Source organism: Taudactylus pleione, unplaced genomic scaffold, assembly GCF_031769625.1.
Source record: "Taudactylus pleione unplaced genomic scaffold, aTauple2 ptg000190l, whole genome shotgun sequence".
In the NCBI taxonomy this organism is placed as follows: domain Eukaryota; kingdom Metazoa; phylum Chordata; class Amphibia; order Anura; family Myobatrachidae; genus Taudactylus; species Taudactylus pleione.
The window spans coordinates 7,940,404-7,961,591 of record NW_028284592.1 but is presented as its reverse complement, the minus strand read 5'-3'; the positions used below and the strand labels follow the sequence as shown (position 1 = coordinate 7,961,591).

The 21,188-nt window shown below is 45.6% G+C and overlaps 1 protein-coding gene across 2 annotated transcripts in view; it reads right to left on the bottom strand.

The window, feature by feature from the left end:
• Positions 1 to 20,143, bottom strand: part of LOC148519378 (tight junction protein 2-like) — a 71,286-nt gene extending 51,143 nt beyond the window's left edge. Inside the window, exons 1-2 of one of the 2 annotated variants that reach the window (XM_088476615.1) lie at positions 20,004 to 20,143; positions 19,661 to 19,777 (exon numbers count right to left, since the gene is read on the bottom strand). In XM_088476615.1, the coding sequence (XP_088332741.1) occupies positions 19,661 to 19,684 (24 nt within the window). In that variant the 5' untranslated portion in view covers positions 19,685 to 19,777; positions 20,004 to 20,143. Of the gene's footprint in view, positions 1 to 19,660; positions 19,976 to 20,003 lie in introns of those variants that run through there. The other variant, XM_088476616.1, reaches the window with a different exon arrangement.
• Between the last annotated feature and the right edge of the window lie 1,045 nt (positions 20,144 to 21,188).

The window sequence follows — 21,188 nt, the reverse complement described above, 5'->3', positions numbered from 1 at the left end:
TTCATCTTATAAAACAGCCCCTGTTGTGATGAAATAGGGTGAAACCGAAACAGAATAGGAGAAAAATTGTTCAGAATAGGCTTTTTTATTTTAATTCGTTTTAATTAATAAAACAGTTGAAATTTATCTGTCAGAAATGTGTATTTCTGTTAGTGAGGCAGTGATGTGCTGCTTTTCACCGAGTAGGTTCTCTGTGGGTGATGCTATTGTTTACACTTTGGAGTGACACTGCTGTGAGGTTTTGGTGACAGAAGTAGTTCAGGTGTGCGGTCACGCTGGGAGGTGTGAGAAAGTTGGGAAATAATGCACGGTCATGTAAGATCCTGTGTCCAATCATGTTGGTGGGATTTCTGTCATTAGAACACACACACGCACACAGAAATACTATAGAATACTCTATATATTATATATATATATATATATATATATATATATATATATATATTTATTTATTTTTTTTTTCTCTACACATACACACCAAAGATATTAAGAAGGTATAACACGAATAGGAGAATCTGCTATTTTTCCCTTTATCTAAATTGCCTATACTTCAAAGTACTGGGCATCAACACCCACTTGGTTTCATGCAGACTGCACACTAATAGAAAAAAGTGAGGTTATCCATGTTAGCCTAAAGCTGCATACACACGTAACGATTTTAGAAACCAACGATTTTCGTTGAGATTTTCCCTTGAAAAAGTGAACGAAAATCGTTTAGAAAAATCGTTGGTTACTAAATTAATAAACTATTTTGTCAACGATTTTTATGAACGACGAACGATTTTTTAATCATGCATACAATGAATGGACATCGTTCATTCTGTACAACATGAACGATTTTCCGAACGAAAATCGTTATGTTGGACAGTCAGAATGGACGATGAACTACAAACAAGAGAGCGCTTGGACGATTATTGTTCATCGTTCAGCCCCCAAAAATGAACCCCTTATACACCATGCCCCCTGTAGTAGTGCCCCTTATACATCAGGCCCCCTGTACTAGTGCCCCTTATACATCAGGCCCCCTGTACTAGTGCCCCTTATACACCAGGCCCCCTGTAGTAGTGCCCCTTATACACCAGGCCCCCTGTAGTAGTGCCCCTTATACACCAGGCCCCCTGTAGTAGTGCCCCTTATACACCAGGCCCCCTGTAGTAGTGCCCCTTATACACCAGGCCCCCTGTAGTAGTGCCCCTTATACACCAGGCCCCCTGTAGTAGTGCCCCTTATACACCAGGCCCCCTGTAGTAGTGCCCCTTATACACCAGGCCCCCTGTAGTAGTGCCCCTTATACACCAGGCCCCCTGTAGTAGTGCCCCTTATACACCAGGCCCCCTGTAGTAGTGCCCCTTATACACCAGGCCCCCTGTAGTAGTGCCCCTTATACACCAGGCCCCCTGTAGTAGTGCCCCTTATACACCAGGCCCCCTGTAGTAGTGCCCCTTATACACCAGGCCCCCTGTAGTAGTGCCCCTTATACACCAGGCCCCCTGTAGTAGTGCCCCTTATACACCAGGCCCCCTGTAGTAGTGCCCCTTATACACCAGGCCCCCTGTAGTAGTGCCCCTTATACACCAGGCCCCCTGTAGTAGTGCCCCCTTATACACCAGGCCCCCTGTAGTAGTGCCCCTTATACACCAGGCCCCCTGTAGTAGTGCCCCTTATACACCAGGCCCCCTGTAGTAGTGCCCCTTATACACCAGGCCCCCTGTAGTAGTGCCCCTTATACACCAGGCCCCCTGTAGTAGTGCCCCTTATACACCAGGCCCCCTGTAGTAGTGCCCCTTATACACCAGGCCCCCTGTAGTAGTGCCCCTTATACACCAGGCCCCCTGTAGTAGTGCCCCTTATACACCAGGCCCCCTGTAGTAGTGCCCCTTATACACCAGGCCCCCTGTAGTAGTGCCCCTTATACACCAGGCCCCCTGTAGTAGTGCCCCTTATACACCAGGCCCCCTGTAGTAGTGCCCCTTATACACCAGGCCCCCTGTAGTAGTGCCCCTTATACACCAGGCCCCCTGTAGTAGTGCCCCTTATACACCAGGCCCCCTGTAGTAGTGCCCCTTATACACCAGGCCCCCTGTAGTAGTGCCCCTTATACACCAGGCCCCCTGTAGTAGTGCCCCTTATACACCAGGCCCCCTGTAGTAGTGCCCCTTATACACCAGGCCCCCTGTAGTAGTGCCCCTTATACACCAGGCCCCCTGTAGTAGTGCCCCTTATACACCAGGCCCCCTGTAGTAGTGCCCCTTATACACCAGGCCCCCTGTAGTAGTGCCCCTTATACACCAGGCCCCCTGTAGTAGTGCCCCTTATACACCAGGCCCCCTGTAGTAGTGCCCCTTATACACCAGGCCCCCTGTAGTAGTGCCCCTTATACACCAGGCCCCCTGTAGTAGTGCCCCTTATACACCAGGCCCCCTGTAGTAGTGCCCCTTATACACCAGGCCCCCTGTAGTAGTGCCCCTTATACACCAGGCCCCCTGTAGTAGTGCCCCTTATACACCAGGCCCCCTGTAGTAGTGCCCCTTATACACCAGGCCCCCTGTAGTAGTGCCCCTTATACACCAGGCCCCCTGTAGTAGTGCCCCTTATACACCAGGCCCCCTGTAGTAGTGCCCCTTATACACCAGGCCCCCTGTAGTAGTGCCCCTTATACACCAGGCCCCCTGTAGTAGTGCCCCTTATACACCAGGCCCCCTGTAGTAGTGCCCCTTATACACCAGGCCCCCTGTAGTAGTGCCCCTTATACACCAGGCCCCCTGTAGTAGTGCCCCTTATACACCAGGCCCCCTGTAGTAGTGCCCCTTATACACCAGGCCCCCTGTAGTAGTGCCCCTTATACACCAGGCCCCCTGTAGTAGTGCCCCTTATACACCAGGCCCCCTGTAGTAGTGCCCCTTATACACTAGGCCCCCTGTAGTATTGCCCCTTATACACCATGCCCACTGTAGTAGTGCCCCTTATAGAATGCCCTATGCAATGTCCCCAGTAGTAGTGCCCCTTATGTAATGTACCCAGTAGAAGTGCCCTTTACACAAAGACACAGACACACACACCACTGTACTTACCTGAAAACCCGCCCCTGCGCATTCGCCGACCTACTGCTCCTCGCGCTTAGCACCATGGGAGAGACGTCACAATGTCTCTCCCTTCATCCACTGCGGGAGTAGGAAGGCGGAGCTCAGGAGTGATTTTTTTTTTTTTTATTGTTGTTGGTGGGAAGGGATAAACCATGAAAATAACGTTTAATAGGTACTGAGCAAATAATTATATTTTTTTCCATTGCCAGATTTGGGGTGTTAATACTAATCCATTCTTTACACTCCACTGGAAAGAATATAAATGAGTGAGACATAGAGAGTATATAGTAATATTCTTACTGATTATTCTCAATATTCTTAAGTCCCCCATACATGGTGCGATATTCACTTAGCGACGTAACGGCCGATCCGATGGCCAACTGCACACTGGGCCTGATTCAGATCCGGTCGCAAGCGCTGAGCGCTCGCAACCGGGTCGATGGTGGCCCAGAGTGCATGCGCATGACGGAGCCGGCTCCGTCGTGCGCATGCGCGAGACCCGGATAGCGACGGGTAATGCGTCGCTCTGGGTCTCGCACCAAAGGGGGCGTGCTGTCGATGTTGTTGGTGGGCGGGCCGGGGGGGGAGTGGCTGCCCAAACGGAGGCGTTCCCATGTGAACGCCTACCATTTGGGGCCGGCCCCACCGACATCACAAGTGATGTTAGTGGATAACTTCCGGCTCTGTTAGAACCGAAATCTCTCTGGGGCTTGCGGCAACGAGACCCTACCACAAGGGTCTCGTTGCAAGCCCGATGGTCGCGATGGTCTTGACCATCGCGACCATCTCCCTGGCCGCTCGCTATAGCTGTGGCTGTGGGTGGCCACCCACAGCTATGCGAGCTGCCAGGAGGCAGTTCTAAAAAAAAAAAAAACGACCGGCCCTGATTCAGAGCGCCACCCCCCCCCCCCCCCCCAGCATAGCGCTGCATGGGATCATAAATCACATCACCAAATCTTATGTGCAGCATGTAAGATCGGGAGGAGCGAAGTACGATCCCACGGGAGCGCGCACTGGCCGATATTATAGCCACACACATGGTACGATATAGCAGCGATATTGTACCATTCCGTCGGAACGGCTGTTGTATCGCACAGTGTATGGGGCCTTTACTGTAAGAATCATTGTTCTATGTGGAAGAGATTTTTAGAATATACATTTCCCTGAATGCTTGGATTTGAAATGGCATTAGAACCTACTGTTAAATTTCACTAATATGCCACCTCCTTTCTCTGGATACTGCACTACACACTCATTTTTCCTAGGGACTAACCTCACATCACCGGCGAAAGCAGAGGTTGTGAACCTCTGTGCATAAGGGATGTGAGCATGATCACCAAAATGTGATAGCAGCTTCTGATCAGCCCTCCTCCACATGCCATTTTGTAATGAGGGATTTTCTTTTTATTTTGTTGTATTGTTTTTAACAGTATTCACTGTTTCAACTTAAGAAAATACATTATGGTTCTTTTTGAACTAGCTGTTATTAATGATTTACAGACTGCAGAGGGTCATGTGATCAGTCACAAGACATATGATTTAGTGAGCAGAGAGCTTTTAGAACACCTCTCAGTATGCTCGTTTATAGCACAAATAGGTTCAAAACAATAAAAAAAAAAAAATTTAAGTAAATATACAGAGAACAAAATAAAATAAATGCTGCAGACATGGAAAATAAATGCAGTACATTAGATAGCATTAGACAGTGCAACAAAGTTATGATAATAATAATCAAAACAGGATATACACAAACCCACATCATAGAAATAAAGTATGCCAAGTACCCGAAGGCGCCATTCGGGCGCATAGAACCTGAAACCAAGGAAGGGCATATTAAAAAAAAGAAATTCACCGCCAATATAGAGAACTAAAGTAAATAACCGCATGCCAAGGCAGGAGAAATACAAAAACAAACCATGTTCAGCAGTTCAAAAAAAATAAATAAATAAATAAAAAACACCCAAAGCAAACCTCCCCATAACCCCCCACCATGTATAACCTAACCCCAACTGTGGCAAACTTGGAACCCTAAATACCCTACCTCATCCAAATACACTAATCTACCCAAGAACCCCCCAAATCAAGGTAAGGATAGTAAAACAGCATAACTGACTAGGGCAATAAACGGAATGACCCTAGGCCCAGCTCTCCCACTTTATAAGCAAATTTGAGTTCCTCCCATACAAACATATACAACACAGAAAATAAAAAAAACAGGAACATTAGTGATATGTGAAAGACAGAAAACACAAAAAGATATACAAATTCACAGCGATAAGAGAAAGGGGTAAAGAAAGCATCTCAATTGGCTAGGCATAATAATTGGCTTCAACACACTAATCTGGCCAGGCCTCAGCCTCTTGAAAGGATGGAATCAGAGACAATCCTGTCCGAGCTCACTCGAGGATTAGCAGGAGAGTACATAGGGTACAGAAAACACAAATCCTGCAGTCTCTGCACACCTAACATGATTTGAGAACGAGTCTTTTGAAGGACCGCAACTACATTGAAACATCCAGGAATGAAGTAGTGTATAAACTTTGGTACGATCACATCCATTGGAAAGTATGAATCCAGAAAGCAATCAGTTGCCGTGAGGACTGTAGACTCAGAAAGCGAATTTATATCCCGCACCACTCCATCGCAATACTTCCAAGAGATACCACAGGTAGAAAGGATATTCACCTTAACATCATCAAACTTATCGAGAAGTCGCTGAGTAGAAGCAGTTATAGCCTGAAGAATTTGTTGCAGTGAGTTATCCATGTTTTCCATATATAACCACAGAGAACTACAAATTCACTTTAAGGAGGTGTAGTATATGGAAAGGACCACAGGAGCCACCAATCCACCAGGAGCAAAAATCAGACGACTGCTGAAACAGGAAACAATGGAGCAGTGCAGGCTTCCTCAGTAGAAAAATGAGCAGACTATAAGGATGATGAAACGACCAGGATGCAGAACACAGAATCTTCAGAGAACCTGGCCACACAGATACAGGGGAAGCAGCAGAGGGACCGCACAAGCAGCCCACCACAGCATTCCAAGGAAGCAGGAGAGGATGCCCCACCAGTACAGGTACACCAACGGAGGAACTGCCAAACAAACAGGATATTCGCGGGAGAGCTGGCAAAAAGCTGCCTATGCCATGCTACTCCAGGTCACGCCCCTCAGGTTCATGCTTTGTAACACAATATGAAGTTAAAAGAAACCTACAGCAATCAGATTCTACCATATTTATATTCCAGTTTAGATGATGAAAACGAACATCTGTTAGGCTGCCACTAAGTTACAGCATCTAATCTACATTATCAACTTATGAATAGTCCTGTGATCATTATTAAAATTACACTAGACAACAATTATTGAATTTCTGTGTGCTGATTCCGAACTCCAAATTGGCCCATCACGTCAAGAACTAAAATTATGGGCATCCTACTGTATTAGGTTTTAAACATTATACAATAGCTAGTACAGTGACTTCTTTGAGATTTCTTTGCTCTTAGGGCTGCAGTTAGTGTACACCAAAAACATGTGCTTCTTGTGCTCCTGGGACAGTCGTGATGACAAACACCATTATGATGTGAAAGCCAAGTCCCTAGTAGATCCTCAAAATGTTTATCTTCCACCACTCCACATAAAATTGGGATTGACAAAAAACTTTGTGAAGGCTATGCATCACAATGGAAGTGGCTTCCTCTATCTGAAGGAGAAATTTGAGCAGTGCTATTTGATGCTGATAAAAGCAGGAGTATTTATTGGACCACAGATTTGTGAAGTGATTAGAGATACAGGCCTGTATTCAATTAGACACGAAAAGTCGGAAACTTTTCACCTATTGTACTTTCTGCTGCATTCGCCTGTTTGAGATGCAAATTCACGGCATGCGCATCCCCACGATTCGCCCTATTCAATTACAGAACAGGCGAAAACGCAAATAGGCGAATGCATAACAGGCGGAAAGTACTGGATAGATTGGGGGTAACTGTCTGTACCCCAAAATAAGATGCAATGACACTGGAAACCATTACAGATGTGTACTATTAGCCCTAATAAAAGTACTTTCTGCCCTTAAGTTGTGTTAAAAGCTTTCTAGAAGCATATTTGTAAAAAAGTGGTGAAGAATGATATAAAACTGTATTTTTGGGTGAAAATAGTCCAGTCAAATTTGGGGCATACTTGCCTACTTTTGAAAAAGCATTTCAGGGAGATTGTGAAAGCAGCACCTATGAGCGCATTACAGTGGGCGTGTACTGATAAATCTGAGAGGCGTGTCCTAAACCTGACTTACATCCAAATGTAAACCAGCCCAAAAGCAGTTAGTAATATCTGTTTGTTGATGAAAACACGCTAATACTTTTCAGAAATTCATAGGGATCATTGTGCCTTATAATATCCAATGCAAGGAAATTACACTAATGATCCCATTGGAATGTATATATCTCTGTTTGTTAATATAACAGCTACATAATGGGGGTAAGGATGAAATGAGGGAGATTGCTAGACTCTTCAGGGAGACAAGGAGATTGCTACTATTTCAGGGAGTCTCCCTGACAATGAGGGAGAGTTGGCAAGTATGATTTGGGGTACTTGAAAATGGGTGCTAGAATATTTTGGTGTCTCTAAAGTGCACTTTTACAAAATTCACCTGCTGCATGCACCTGCAATCCTAAAAACACCTGTCCCATCCATACAGCCCCCCAAGAAACCTATTTTGCTAGTTTTCATTCACTTTTTTCATTTTCACCCCAAAAGTTACGTCTTTCTTGGGGTGTTCTAAGGTAATTTTTTTATTTTTTTGCAGATTTGTCCTTTGCACCCCAGAAATAGATTTTGCACTTTTTTCCGCCTGCCATTCATTGGAGAAACTTTTCCGCCTGTTTCAGTGCATTGAGTTTCCGCTTAGGCGAATTGGTCCCGGAATTGAAAGACGCAAAGAAACAGGCGAAAAGCTGCAAGAAGCAAAACTTTTTCACCAATCGGGGCTTTTCACCTCTATTTGAATCTGGCCCACAGAGTTCAGATTTAAGTTAAATACACTTGAGTTGGCAGCTTGTGATGCATTTGTGTTAGTGGTGAAGAATTTTCTTGGAAATAACAGATCCGATCAGCATGTTCAGCAAGTAGACATGCTTACAACTTACAAGCAAATGGGCTGCAGAATGTCCCTGAGAATGCATTTTCTCCACCGTCACCTTAACTCAGGAGTTCCCAATCACGGTCCTCAAGGTACACTAACAGTTCAGGTTTTAGGGATAGCCATAGTTGAGCACAGGTGACAATTAGTACCTCAGTTATTTTGATTTAACCATCTGTGCACAATCATGGATATCACTAAAACCAGGACTGTTGAGGACCAAGGTTGGGAATCAATGCCTTAACTTCTTCCCACCTAACCTAGGTGCAGACGCGATGAACATGGTGAAAGATTTCATCAAGAAATGTCTTTAATGGAAACAAGATACCAAGGTCGCTTTGACCCCAATATGATGGGTGACTTTTGCTGGTTTCTGTACAGGGAAACAAATACAACACATAAGTGCAAGAGCAAGTCCCCGAAGCATTTTAAATATATTCATCTAATGTGTAAACATATTTTATATGTAACACAAGCTGTGTTTTTGATCATTTTTAATGTTTAAGTAAAATAATGCTGCTTAAGTTTCACTTGTGTAAAATAGCAAACACTATATAAAACATGTACAATTGAAACGTTGGTAATGTCTACAACTTGAAATTCTGATGTGATAGGTAAATTTCGATTTCAGATTGGAATCAGCACACCCAAATAAAGCTGGGCATCCACTATACAATTTTCTGTCAGATATCTGTCCAATCTGGCTGGTTGGAATGAAAAACTGGTTATGTATGGGAACAAATGACAATCGATCTTTTGGTTTTAAACACTGAAAAAAGGACAAAAAAAAATTGTTCATATTGGTAAAATGTGTATTTTAACCAATTTGTCTGAACAAACATTTTTGGCTATTTTCCAGTGTTTGTGAGCAAATGGACGATTGTCATTTGCTCCCATACATTACCAGGTTTTTCATTCCAACCAGACAGATTGGACAGATATCTGACACATAATTGTATAGTGGATGGCCAGCTTTAGCCTAGAACACCAAGAAATGTTGCTTTCCAGTGTTATCAGTATCTGATCAAGTACAACAACAAAAAAGAAATCTGGTCAACCAATGCTGGAAACTGGCTGATATATGACCTCAAACATCTAGTTAATAGGAGAAACACGTTAGTACCTCTTTATTCTCGCCAACGGTTCAATGCTAGCCTTTCATTTGTGTGTGCAACTGTAAATGTAAGAGCACATTTACAGCATAAGTAGGATGAAACTAACATAGCATCTTTACAATGTTTTATTTTAAGCTATAGCTATCAACATTTGTCTTACATCAAAGATCAGCAGCCTTCTGGTAGCCCAGAATCAAATTATTAATAGCAGCCTGAAAAAGAAAATCAAAACCACATAAGATGGAAAAATTATTAACAACAATATGCCTCTTGCGGTCATTTTGTTTTTCATGGGATTGTGACTTTAATATTGGCATGCAACAAAGAAGAGTAACCGAATATTCCTTCTGGTTACAGAGACTGACCAAAATGCAGAAGTTGACATTACAAGTCACTTGAGACCTCCTCCGAGTATTATCCCAGGAACCAGTCACGTCTATAGGAACAATACTATACAGGTGGCAGTGCAGCACAAGAGGCAGGTTACTAAGATGTTGCAGAGTTTTAAGGTGGGGGTAATGTTGTAGAGTCTTCTGAGAAATTTTTGTCATTAATAGTACACATACAAGGGGCACAGTGGAGAATCATATATAGGGTAGATTCAGTTTCTATAATCTGACAGGAAATTCAAAACTCGTTAAAAACTTTAAAATCCAATAATTAAATCTGACCATTTTTATTCAAATTGTAAGAAAAAAAAAAAAAAAAAACTGTGCGAGCAACAATAGTTCAAACGATCAGGTGAAGATGACTGATCTGACTGGCGGTGTGAAATTTTAATCTGAAGTAGTTGATTTAAATTCTCAGAAGCATAAATGTTATGGTGTGTATGCATTTCTTAATGTGATCATTTTTTCAAAAACACTATCACTGAGCAGTTATCCAAGCATATATAAAACCATTAGTTGTTCTAATATGTGAAGAAGAAAAAAATGTAACTCTTGTTCAGCCTAAAAGGGGGCGATTACATTTTTTAGGCAAGAATTCACTAGATTAGTCGCGTTAAGCAGATTCTATGTGCCAGGCACTCGCGACCAATCCCGAAGCCTTACTTGACGCACCTTTCTGCTGACATATCAGGAAGGTGTGAGCAGAAATCCGCGATAAATGCAGCCTCGGGGCTAGTCGCAGGAATTCATTGAATATCTCCCGGGCACTTAGCCTGTGAGCTAAACTCCCCCAAAGGTTCATTACTGTATTTCACTAAGAATACAAGGGGTTATATTTACTAAAGATCGATTTTAATCGATAAAAATCGATGTTGTGTTTCTTGGGCTAAACAACACATTTACTAACAGTCAACTTTTAAATTTGTTTTTTTTAAGTATTAGTTAATGTGTGATTTAGCCCCAGAAACAAAACATTGATATTGATCGATTTTAAATCGACCTTCAGTAAATATACCCCTAGGTGTCATAAAAGAATATAAAGTAAGAAAACTCAGGGGCATCAAGCTGGCTTTGCATAAAAATATTTAGGGGCCTACGTATTAATAATCGCGGAATTACCACGATTATTAAGTATCACAGAAAATATTCCCGCTATGTAGTAAGTAAGACTCACAGGGACAGTGATTGCGATAACCCTGCGAGTTGCAGCCCGGCATTTTATAGGAGTTTTTCACATATGTGAAAGACTCCTCCGGGGAATATGTGCACAGTGTCAGTTTATGCCGCCAGCTGATGTGGGAAAAGATCAGAAGATCTCTCTCCTGCTTGTAAGCCTTCATTGGCTTAATGCCTGAAGGTGGTGTAAACTAATGGGGCCAAACTCCGAAAAGCCTAAATAATGGGGACTGCGCTCTGCAGTGCTAATTAGCATTCTGCCAGAGATTTCTCCTGCATTACGCTATTAGTACATAAACCATAAAATTATGCAGAAACTGCAGTTTCTACATAATTTTATGGAAAAAAAAAAACTTGATAAATAGGCCTCTAATTTTATGCGTCCCCTCAATGTACTAATAGCTTAATGCAGGGGATTTCACTGAAATCTCCTGCAAAAGGCTAATTAGTGCTGCAGACCGTAGTCCTCCTTCCCAATGGGGAATAAAGGTCTGACCCCTTATGCAGGCTCGGATTGGGCCACCAGGGATTTGGGAAAATCCCCGATGATTTGTAGCCACGCCCTCTATCAAGGTGGGTGTGGCCTACAGCGCAATTAGTTTGTAGCAGGTGCAGTGCAGCTGCTTGGCGGGCAGTAATCAAGACTGTGGGCGGGATGCACTAACATAGGGCAGTACTTACCGCCAGACTTGTACTGATCGCATATGCACTAACATATGCGATCAGTACAGCAAACGACAGCTCTTCCGATAAGAGCTGTCCTTTTGCGATGCGCCGCCCCGTGGACTTCTGGGTATAGGACCCGGGAGTCCATCTGCGTATGCACAAATTGACGCGGCGGCCGCGGGGCATGCTGGGAGGGATCTGATCGAATCCCTCATACCAGCGCGATGCGGTAGAAGCCCATAGGCTTTTATAGTGTAACGCCAGCAAAAGCTGGCATTACCCTCCGCATCAGAACCCCGGCACCCACACAATAGTGCATATGGAAAATGCGGTAAAACCCCAGCAACGGGATTTTTATTGCATTTTCTATTTAGTGCAGCTCGTCCACTGACTGACCCAGCCGCACGCTACATGCAGTGGACTGGAGCACAGTGCAGTTAGGTTCAGCACTGTAGTGCACTACTGGGTAATCCATCTCAGTAGTCTCTGCAGAGGTGTCAGAGGAGCATGTGCTGAGCTCCTGGGGGCATATGGGGGGCACTACAGTGTGGTATAAAATGAATACACTGTGGCATATGGGGGGCACTACAGTGTGGCATAATGTTAGTACATGTGTAGTGGTCTCATTTACCCACAACTTACCAGCACTGCAAGGGTTACTGGGTGGCTCACCACTACTTCTCTGACTCCTCCATACTTACCACTACCTCCCTGTCCCCTCCGTACTCACCACTACATATCTACATTACTCCCCTGACCCCTCCTTACCAAACACTATCTCTCTGCACTACCTCCCTGACTCCTCCATACTCACCACTACCAGGGGCAGCTCCAGGTGTTGCCGCGCCGTGTGCGGAGAGGGACTCAGACGCCCTCTCACCCTGCAAAGCCGCGGGTGCCCATAAAGGAGGCGTGGTCTAATTAACATATGTCACGCCCCCTAAGTGACGCTAATTGGGGGCATGCCTTCCATTTAACGTCAGGCTGACGGCGAGCCCAGCACTTCTTCAGTAGCTGGGCTACCCCCAGCCCTCTACCTGCATGAATGGATGCAGCGCACGGCATCCATTCCTCTTCTCCGGGGCCGGCACCTCCGCGCAGCTGCGCCGGTGGGGGTGCCCAACCTCCCGACCGCTGGCGGGGCATTTCGGCCCGTGGGTGGAGCAGCGGGGAAATCCCTGAAAAATGGGATTGTCCCGCTGAAAATCGACATGGTTGGGAGCGGTGCACCCTCAATGGGGTGGCGCACCTGTTCGACCGCACTGGTCGAACATGCCTCGAGCCAGCCCTGACCACTGCCCCCTCCTTAACAAACACTGGGCCTGATTCACCAAGGAACGCAGTTGCTTAAACACACGCAGACGATTAATTTTTGCGCGAAAAGACGCTGCGATCGGGACTGCGATCGTAGAGGATACACCGACCCATAGTGCAGTTTGTGGGTGGTGACACACTGCCTACATGACCCCCGGTACCCACCACAATCGTCCTTACCCATAACGGACTACCATGCACAGGGGAGTGAGAGAGCGAGAGAGTTTTAAAGTATTCTATTTTTAGTATATAAAAATAGAAGACTATAAAATATTCCCATTATAGCTGACCACACCCCCTCCAGTGACTGGCCGCACCCCTTCGGGGGCCTCTATTATCGCGTTCCTCTGTGGGCCCTTCATGCCCCAGTCCGCCACTGCCCCTATGTACCAAACTCAAAATGCATAGCTTTTCAGAGTTTGGCCTCATTTATGCCTATGTAGGCATTCTCGCAAGAGAGGGATCTTACTATATCTCTCTCGCAACCTCCGACAACTGATAAGGTGGACATACACGGTGAGATTCACAGTTGATCAGATCAGTTGTACGATTTCCCTTCAGATACAGGACGATTTGTATTTAAAATGCAACTATTTCACAGAAGACCATACGATTTGATCAGTCACATCACATAATGTGTGTCAATTCATACACGATCAGTTGAGGTATCTCTGCAAAACCATCTGATCTGCGATCCAACTAGACGACGGTGGGGACGCGCATCGGGGTCGTAGAAGACTCAAAATACAACTATTTTCAACTGATTGGTCTGCCTAACCTGTAGAAACTGCCCAAATGGTGTGATCAATCGTCCAGTGTATGGCCAGCAATATTCTTAGGTGGAGACTTTCGACACAATGTGAAAGTCTCCACAGATGTACTCGGTAGGCACAGATGGGATACATTGGTTAATAAATAAAAAGTCCATCACAATACAGACTGATAATCGTGACTCTTTAACATCTTATTCTCCAGCTGTTACTTTAAAAACCGCTTTGTTAAAATGTTGTTATAAACTTTTAAGAGTACTAAAAAAAAAAAATATATATATATTTTTTTTTTTAAATAAATAGAAAAAAATACCTTAATTTTATTTTGAGATGTATGGGGTCCAGGAAAGTAGTTAACATTAGATGATCATAAACCAATTATCACCACAGGTGTTCTAAATTAGGGACTCTCCACTTTTTTTTTTTTTAAAGTAACATTACACCCTAAGAGGGATAGCCAACTATCCCCGAAATATTCGGGGGGCGAAAAACAGGGATTTTTCGGCAGTAATCCCAGTTTTTCGCCCTTTTTTTATTCAGGAGAAAACACATGGGATCCGTGATAATTTCACCGCGAAAACATGGCACTTTTCAAAGATAATTTTTCGGGACACATCAGGTCCCGGAAAAAAGCCCTGATAAGTGCCAGCGTCGGGCGGACTTCGGGGCTAATTGGATAGCCCCACAGTGATCCATTAGCGCCCGAACAATGTTCGGGGCTAATTGGATTGCATATGTTGGTGTGTACGAGCAACCCGCTGATCACCCATACACATGCTGCAGGGACCCAGCTGTGATTGACAGTTCAACTTGGCGGGCAAACTTTAATGCCCACTCAGTGGAGCTGTCAAGCCCTGCACATCTTACACACTTACCAATTGTTGGAAAGGTCAACAGTACCTAGTGTGTACCAAGCTTTACTAATAATCTATTATAATGGTATTTTGAATTATATTTAACAAACAGATTTTCCTTGCAAATTTAGGGTACAGGTAGCACATTAATAAACAGAGTTTCAGAACTTTACAAAAACAAAGGGACCTCTGTATTAATAATCGCGGAACTGCTGTAATTATTAAGTGTCTGTTTCACAGCGGATATTTTAATGAAAATATTAATTTTTAGGGGGCCTGTGTATCAAGCTGTTTTTTACATAAAATTTTACAGAAACTACAGTCTCTGCATAATTTTATGTATCGATCCCATGTACTAATAACACAATGCAGGAGATTTCACAGAAATCTCTGGCAAAGTGCTAATTAGCACTGCAGATCACAGTCCCCATTATTATCAATGGGGACTACAATCTGACACCTATGTCAGAAACTTCAAAAAGCTAAGCTTTTCAGGGTTTAGCACCGGTAGTTTACACCATCTTCAGATGGTGTAAACTACAGTTTGCGTATGGAGGAGGGGCAGGAGAGATATTTTTTTCTCCCGTAGGGCCCGATCAGTCCCGGAAGCTGACAAATGCTGGGGATATAACTTGTGGGGACAGCGGTTACCGCAACCACTGTCCCTGCAAGATCCCCGTAGTACATAGCCGGGGTATTTTTATTAAAAATTTTAATATTCCCGGCGAATTAGGTACATAATAATTGCGGCAGAACTACGATAATTAGTACATAGACCCCTTAGTGAAATACTCCAGGGGAGGATGATACTGCACATGCGCACAGTGGGGGTCATTCAGACCCACTCGCAAGCGGCAGTATGCTCGCAAGTGGGTCGATGTTCCCCACTGCGCATGCGCACGACGGAGGGAGCTCCGTCGTGCGCATGCGCGAGACCCGGACTGCGACAGCCCAGCTGTCGCTCCGGGTCTCGCACCAAAGGGGGCGTGCTGTCGATGGTGACTGACAGCACGTCCCCTTTGGTGGGCGTGCCTGCCAGACGGAGGCGTTCCCATGGGAACGCCTACCGTCTCAAGCCGGCCCCACTGACATCACTAGTGATGTCAGTGGGAGTGATTTTGGCTCTGAGAGCCAAAATCACTCCAGGGCTTGTGGCTGGGAAACCCTACCACAGGGTTTCCCTCGCAAGTCCGATGGTCGCGATGGTCAAGACCATCGCGACCATCTTTTTGGACGCTCGTATATGCTGTGGGACGCTCCATTTTAATGGAGGAGGGCCCTGATTCAGAGCGAGCGCTCTGGTCAGAGCGTCCGGCTCTGAATCAGGCCCAGTGTCAGTATCCACCACCGGCCAGAGGCTACAGGAGAGGGATCAGAAGATATCTCTCCTGCTTCTAACGGTGCGATATGCACCTTATGACGCGATGGAGGTTCCAACGGCCGGCATATCGGGTTGTCCCCACACACGGTGTGATCGGGTGGCCGATATGCTAGCACCCCCCTCCCCCCGGCTAGCGCTGCACGGGATCACACATCACATCCCCAGATCAACTGAACCTGCAGAAAGATCTGGAGGTGCGATGTATGACCCAGGGCCGGCTTAAGGGTTGTTCGACCAGTACGGTCCAACAGGGGCGCCACCCATAGAGGGCGCACCCCTCCCCAACATCCCGATTTCAGCGGGACAGTACTGTCCCACTGTTCCACCCAGTGGCGGATCCAGTGGGGGGGGGGGGGGGCGATATAGGGCAATCGTCCTCCGTAACACACACATCTCCTAGCTCTGCCCACCTACTGATCCTGCAGGCAGCAGAGGCTGGGGTGCGCTCCGGGTGCCAATCGGGACCTGGCCGCACCAGTTACATGCAGTTAGGGACGGGGCTGAGGCGAGTCAGGCACCCGGCCGGCCAGAGAAGGAAGTGGTGTTGCATGGGATTTGTAGTTTTTGTTTTACTGCTCAGACTCTGACCAGTAAAGTATAAACTACAAATCCCATGAGGCATTGCGCCCTTTGCAAAGATGGCCGCCGCTGGAGCAAATTAACTCAGCATGTGAATTGGGAGACTGAGGGGTCTATTTACTAAGCAGTGTTAGGAGAAGTGAAAAGTGAAGAGTGAAAAGTGATAAGGTGCCAGCCAATCCGCTCCCAACTGCCATCTCACAGGCTGTGTTTGAAAAATGACAGTTGGGAGCTGATTGGTTGGCTCCTTATCACTTTTCACTTCTCCTAACACAGCTTAGTAAATAGACCCCTGAGTGACATCCCCACCTAGCTGGGACTGGGACCAAACAGTACACATGGCAGGTCGCTTAGAACTTGAAGAGGGAGAGGCCTCCACTGCCAGGTAGGACCACTTAGTGACTGATCCAAGGGGGGGCAGGGTGAGTATTGGGGGTTGAAGGGAGGTGAGGTGAGGTGGGTCCTCTTCAAGTCTGCAGACAGATTCATTCCAGTGAATTAATGCAATCATACACAACACTGACTGTACAACAAATAAGGTGAGTGATAGGGCTTGGTAATGGATTTGTGATGTTTAACTGTTTTTATCACCACTCTAATTAACCCCTCTCTACTGCTATAGGACTTATGGCCAGCAATGCATACATCACTTGCTTAGTGGCAACCACATTGGTGCAGTTGGTCATTTTATTTTTTTCACATTTGATTTGAAATTCAACTGCTCGCTATTTAGACCAGTGGTTCCCAAACATTTACAAATCACGGCACCGTAGAGCATTAGTATTTTTTCCACGACACCCCTAGGCCAGAAGTTTCTTATTGAGAAACTCAACAAAAATTAACTGAAGTAAATTGTGCTTCTATGTCACCCTTAGGTTCAGTTATGTGGTGGTTTATAGGGCTGCGCTACTTTTTGTCCACATATTGTTTTGATTGGCAGTCATTAATACAGGTTTTGCCACACATCACACTGACTAAACATTTTATATTCCGTACTGGACCACCAACCCGTAGCACACCTAGGAGAGCCGTGAGGCACCCAGTTTGGTAACCACTGGTTTAGGGTATATAGTTGCAGCCCTGCATGATGCAAATTATATATACTGGGTTATGGTATCTGTTGGCTGAAATTGGAGTCAATGTGTATAATATATCATGCAGGGTATTAAGGGTGATGTCTGTACGTAAGGAATCTGTATGATTTGCCGCCGGACCCATGTCCAGCGGTTGGAATCCAGACAGAGGAGGAAATCCCGATCGTCCTAAGGTAAGTACTAACTAACCTATTTCTACCCCCTAACCCCCCCTTATCGGTGCCTAACCCTAATCCCCCCTTCCCCACCGCCTAAACCTAATTCCCCCAGGGGGGTGCCTAACGCTAATCCCCCCTTCCCCACCGCCTAAGCCTAATTCCCCCAGGGGGTTGCCTAACGCTAACCCCCCCTTCCCCTAGCCTAAACCTAACCTTCCGGGGGGTGCCTAACCCCAAGTCCCCCCCAAGAACCCTAAACCTAATCCGCAGCTATCCGCGCTCGCCATCCCTTCGATTGGAATGCCGGGTGTCAGGCTCCCGGGGTATGTCTAATGAAAGGCGTCGGCATATCGACGCCTGTCTTTAGACCATGACAGTCGGGAAGCCGGCTGTCGGGATTAGGTCCGCCGGCTTCCCGACTGCACACCGTATGTAAGGTATAACATGATGTGCACATCTTAAGTATGCATATACTGTATGTATCCCACTGGAATGTCAGATAGCATTGGTGATGCTACAAAATAGGTTCCTGTTTTAAAACATGCTTACTGTAGATTGTTTTTGGTTTTGGCATGTGTGTGTGGGGAAAGGGGGATCCTTCAATGTGGCATTTGCTGGAAATGAGCACGATGTCTATGCTTCACGTGACACAATGTGTTGCACGGATACTTATATGGGCTGTCACTGTGTTTTAGGGATAAGAGGTCTATGTTTGGTATTAGCTCCTGTCACTGTGGCATATATTATGTTGTATATTGAGCTTGTAATATGTATTACTGAGAGTTGTTATTGTTAGGCTGGCAGTACTGGTATCTGAGTAGAGGAAATTTGCAAGGACCCAAAAGAGTTGTCTAGGCCCCTAAAAGTAAAATCTAGATCCGCCACTGGTTCCACCTGTGGGCCAAAGTGGCCCGCGGGTGGTCAAATCAGGAGGTTGGGGACCCCCACCGCCGCAGCGGTGCCAGACCCCGGAGTCTGAATGGATGCTGCGCGCGGCATTCAATCAGTGACGGGAAATGACTGGGGAAGCCCAGCTCGTGAGGCTCCCCCAGCCTGACGTTATTTGGAGGCGTGCCATATGGGCACGCCTACAAATAATGTAATTTAGGGGTGTGGCCTATAGTAATTAAGCCACACCCCCATTTTCTTCGCTCACTGTAAAGAGCCGGCACAGGGTGCTCCAACCCCTGGAGCCGACCCTGGCACGGCCCCATGGGTGCGCGCACTGGCCGATATCATGCCCATACACGGTATGATATAGCAGCCAAATCGTACCAATCCGTCGGATCGGCTGCTTTATCGCACCGTGTATGGGCACCTTAAGCCTCCATAGGCTTAAAGCAGTTTACAGCATCTGAAGATGGTGTGAACTAATGGGGCCAAACTACATAGGGGTCAGATCGTAGCCCCCATTGATAATAATGGGGACTACGATTTGCAAAGCTAACTAGCACTCTGCCTGAGATTTCCGTGAAATCTCCTGTATTGTGCAACAATTCAGAAATTTATGCAGAAACTGCAGTTCTACATAATTTTATGAAAAAAAACCTTGATAAATAGGCCCCAAAGTGCTGATTCCGTCATGTTATTTCCCACAAAATAATAACTTTTACCTTTTTTATTTCACAAGAACAAAGCTGCCCTGAACACAAGGAGCTATGTTAGATATTTATATACACCCTAACTAAAAACCAGCAATTCTCAAAATAGCAATAGCATTCCATCGTACACAATTAGATAAAAAAGCAGAACTATAGTAAAAATACAAGCTAAACTTTTTATAGGTCGGGTGTATGTACTGATCTTGTTTTTTCTCTGAACACTTGAGCCCAAGCAAGGTTATCAGTGCGTGCGGGACTTCCTGTGTACACTCTGATCTGCCAAGGTTGTACTTAGTATATATAATATATATAGAAATAAGTGGTGACCCAGATTCTGCCTTACCTGGTAGTGAGCTCTGACAGCCATTTTAGGAACGGGGAATCAGGCAGGGGTGTCAGTACAATCCAGGTCCTCCCTTGGAGTAACTCCTAGTCCAGCAGCTGCTTCCAGCGGCAGCACCTGTGTATAGAGTGAGATAATAGGACTGAGACCTGTGCGCTTCCCCCTAGCAGAGAGAGGCTCGGAGCAGCAGCAGGGTGTGGACAGGAGGGAAGCCCGGCAGTGATACTATCCTATGGAAATCATGTGCCTCCTATCATAAGGAACTCTTTTCTATACAGGAAGGCAGCAACCTCCCCTCATGTACCTGCCCTGCCCAGCTCCCAGCCAGGTCTTACGTGCTCACCTCGCCGCTGCTCTCTGCGCTGTAATATGATCTGAGCAGCACTCACACACAGGGAACAACCCAGGGGAGGCTGTGGGAAGTCAGGCAGTGAAAGTGCAGGGAGGAGGGGGAGCAGCCGGGTGCTGCTAATAGACCGAAGAAATATTCAAGGAAAACAGCGTAAGAGAGAACTAACAAATAGCAACTTCACATACTAACAGCAGCCGTCCCAGTTTCCGGCTCTGCCCCCAGTGCCCCAACCCCTGGACTCACTACTTCTCTCTCATGACAGCATGAGTTGTGTGTTCTATAAGGAACTGTGGGAAAAAGCACTCACAATCTGGGATTAGGGCGTGTTACTGTACACGGAAAAGTTTGCTACTTATATCAATGTCACAGTGACTGGAGTTTGCTACTTTGTTTACTGAACTGTCATCAAGGTTGTCATTTGTAAGCAGAAGACTGCGACCACCTTGTAAAATTATGATTTACCTGTGTAGAAGTGAATAGTTTTGTCTGCCAACAGCAAATAATAAGAAACAGAGGGCCGTATTCATTTGCAGGTGAAAAGTTTTCGCCAATGACGTCATTTCGCTTGTCGCAAACTTTCCGCCCAATTCAATTGCAATGACTTTTCGCCTAAGCCAAAAGTCAATGCATTCAGATAGGCGGAAAAGATTTGCCTCTGAATGGAGGCGGAAAAAAGTGCAGTTTTGGGGTGCAAGGTTGCGGGAACCCCTGTGCAGTGTTAGGACAGTCCCCGAAAGGTAAACTGCGTAAAAAAAAAAACCAAAAAAATCCATTAGAACACTCCCAAAAAGTACTTTCGTTTTCGGGGCAAAAAAGTGTAAAGTTGGGGGACAAACATAAAAACAAGCGAAATAGACTCCAGGGGGATCCCCAAGTATGCCCCAGGTGTTTGTTTCTTTGCAGGTGTTTGTGACAGGTCACTTTAGCAACTTTTAAATATGCTAGCCCCCATTTTCAGGTTCCCCAAATATGCTAGGACTAGTTATTTTGAAGAAAAAATGTTACTAAATGCTATTCTTCACCCCATATGCAAATACGCTAAATAGCACCTATTGAGACCATTTAAGTACCCCAAATACCTTCAGCAGGGCTATTCGGGGGTATCCATAGTGATCCCCCATGTCAGTGCATCTTTTGGGGGGTGTCAGGCTGATTTCCCCAAATCTGACAGGACTT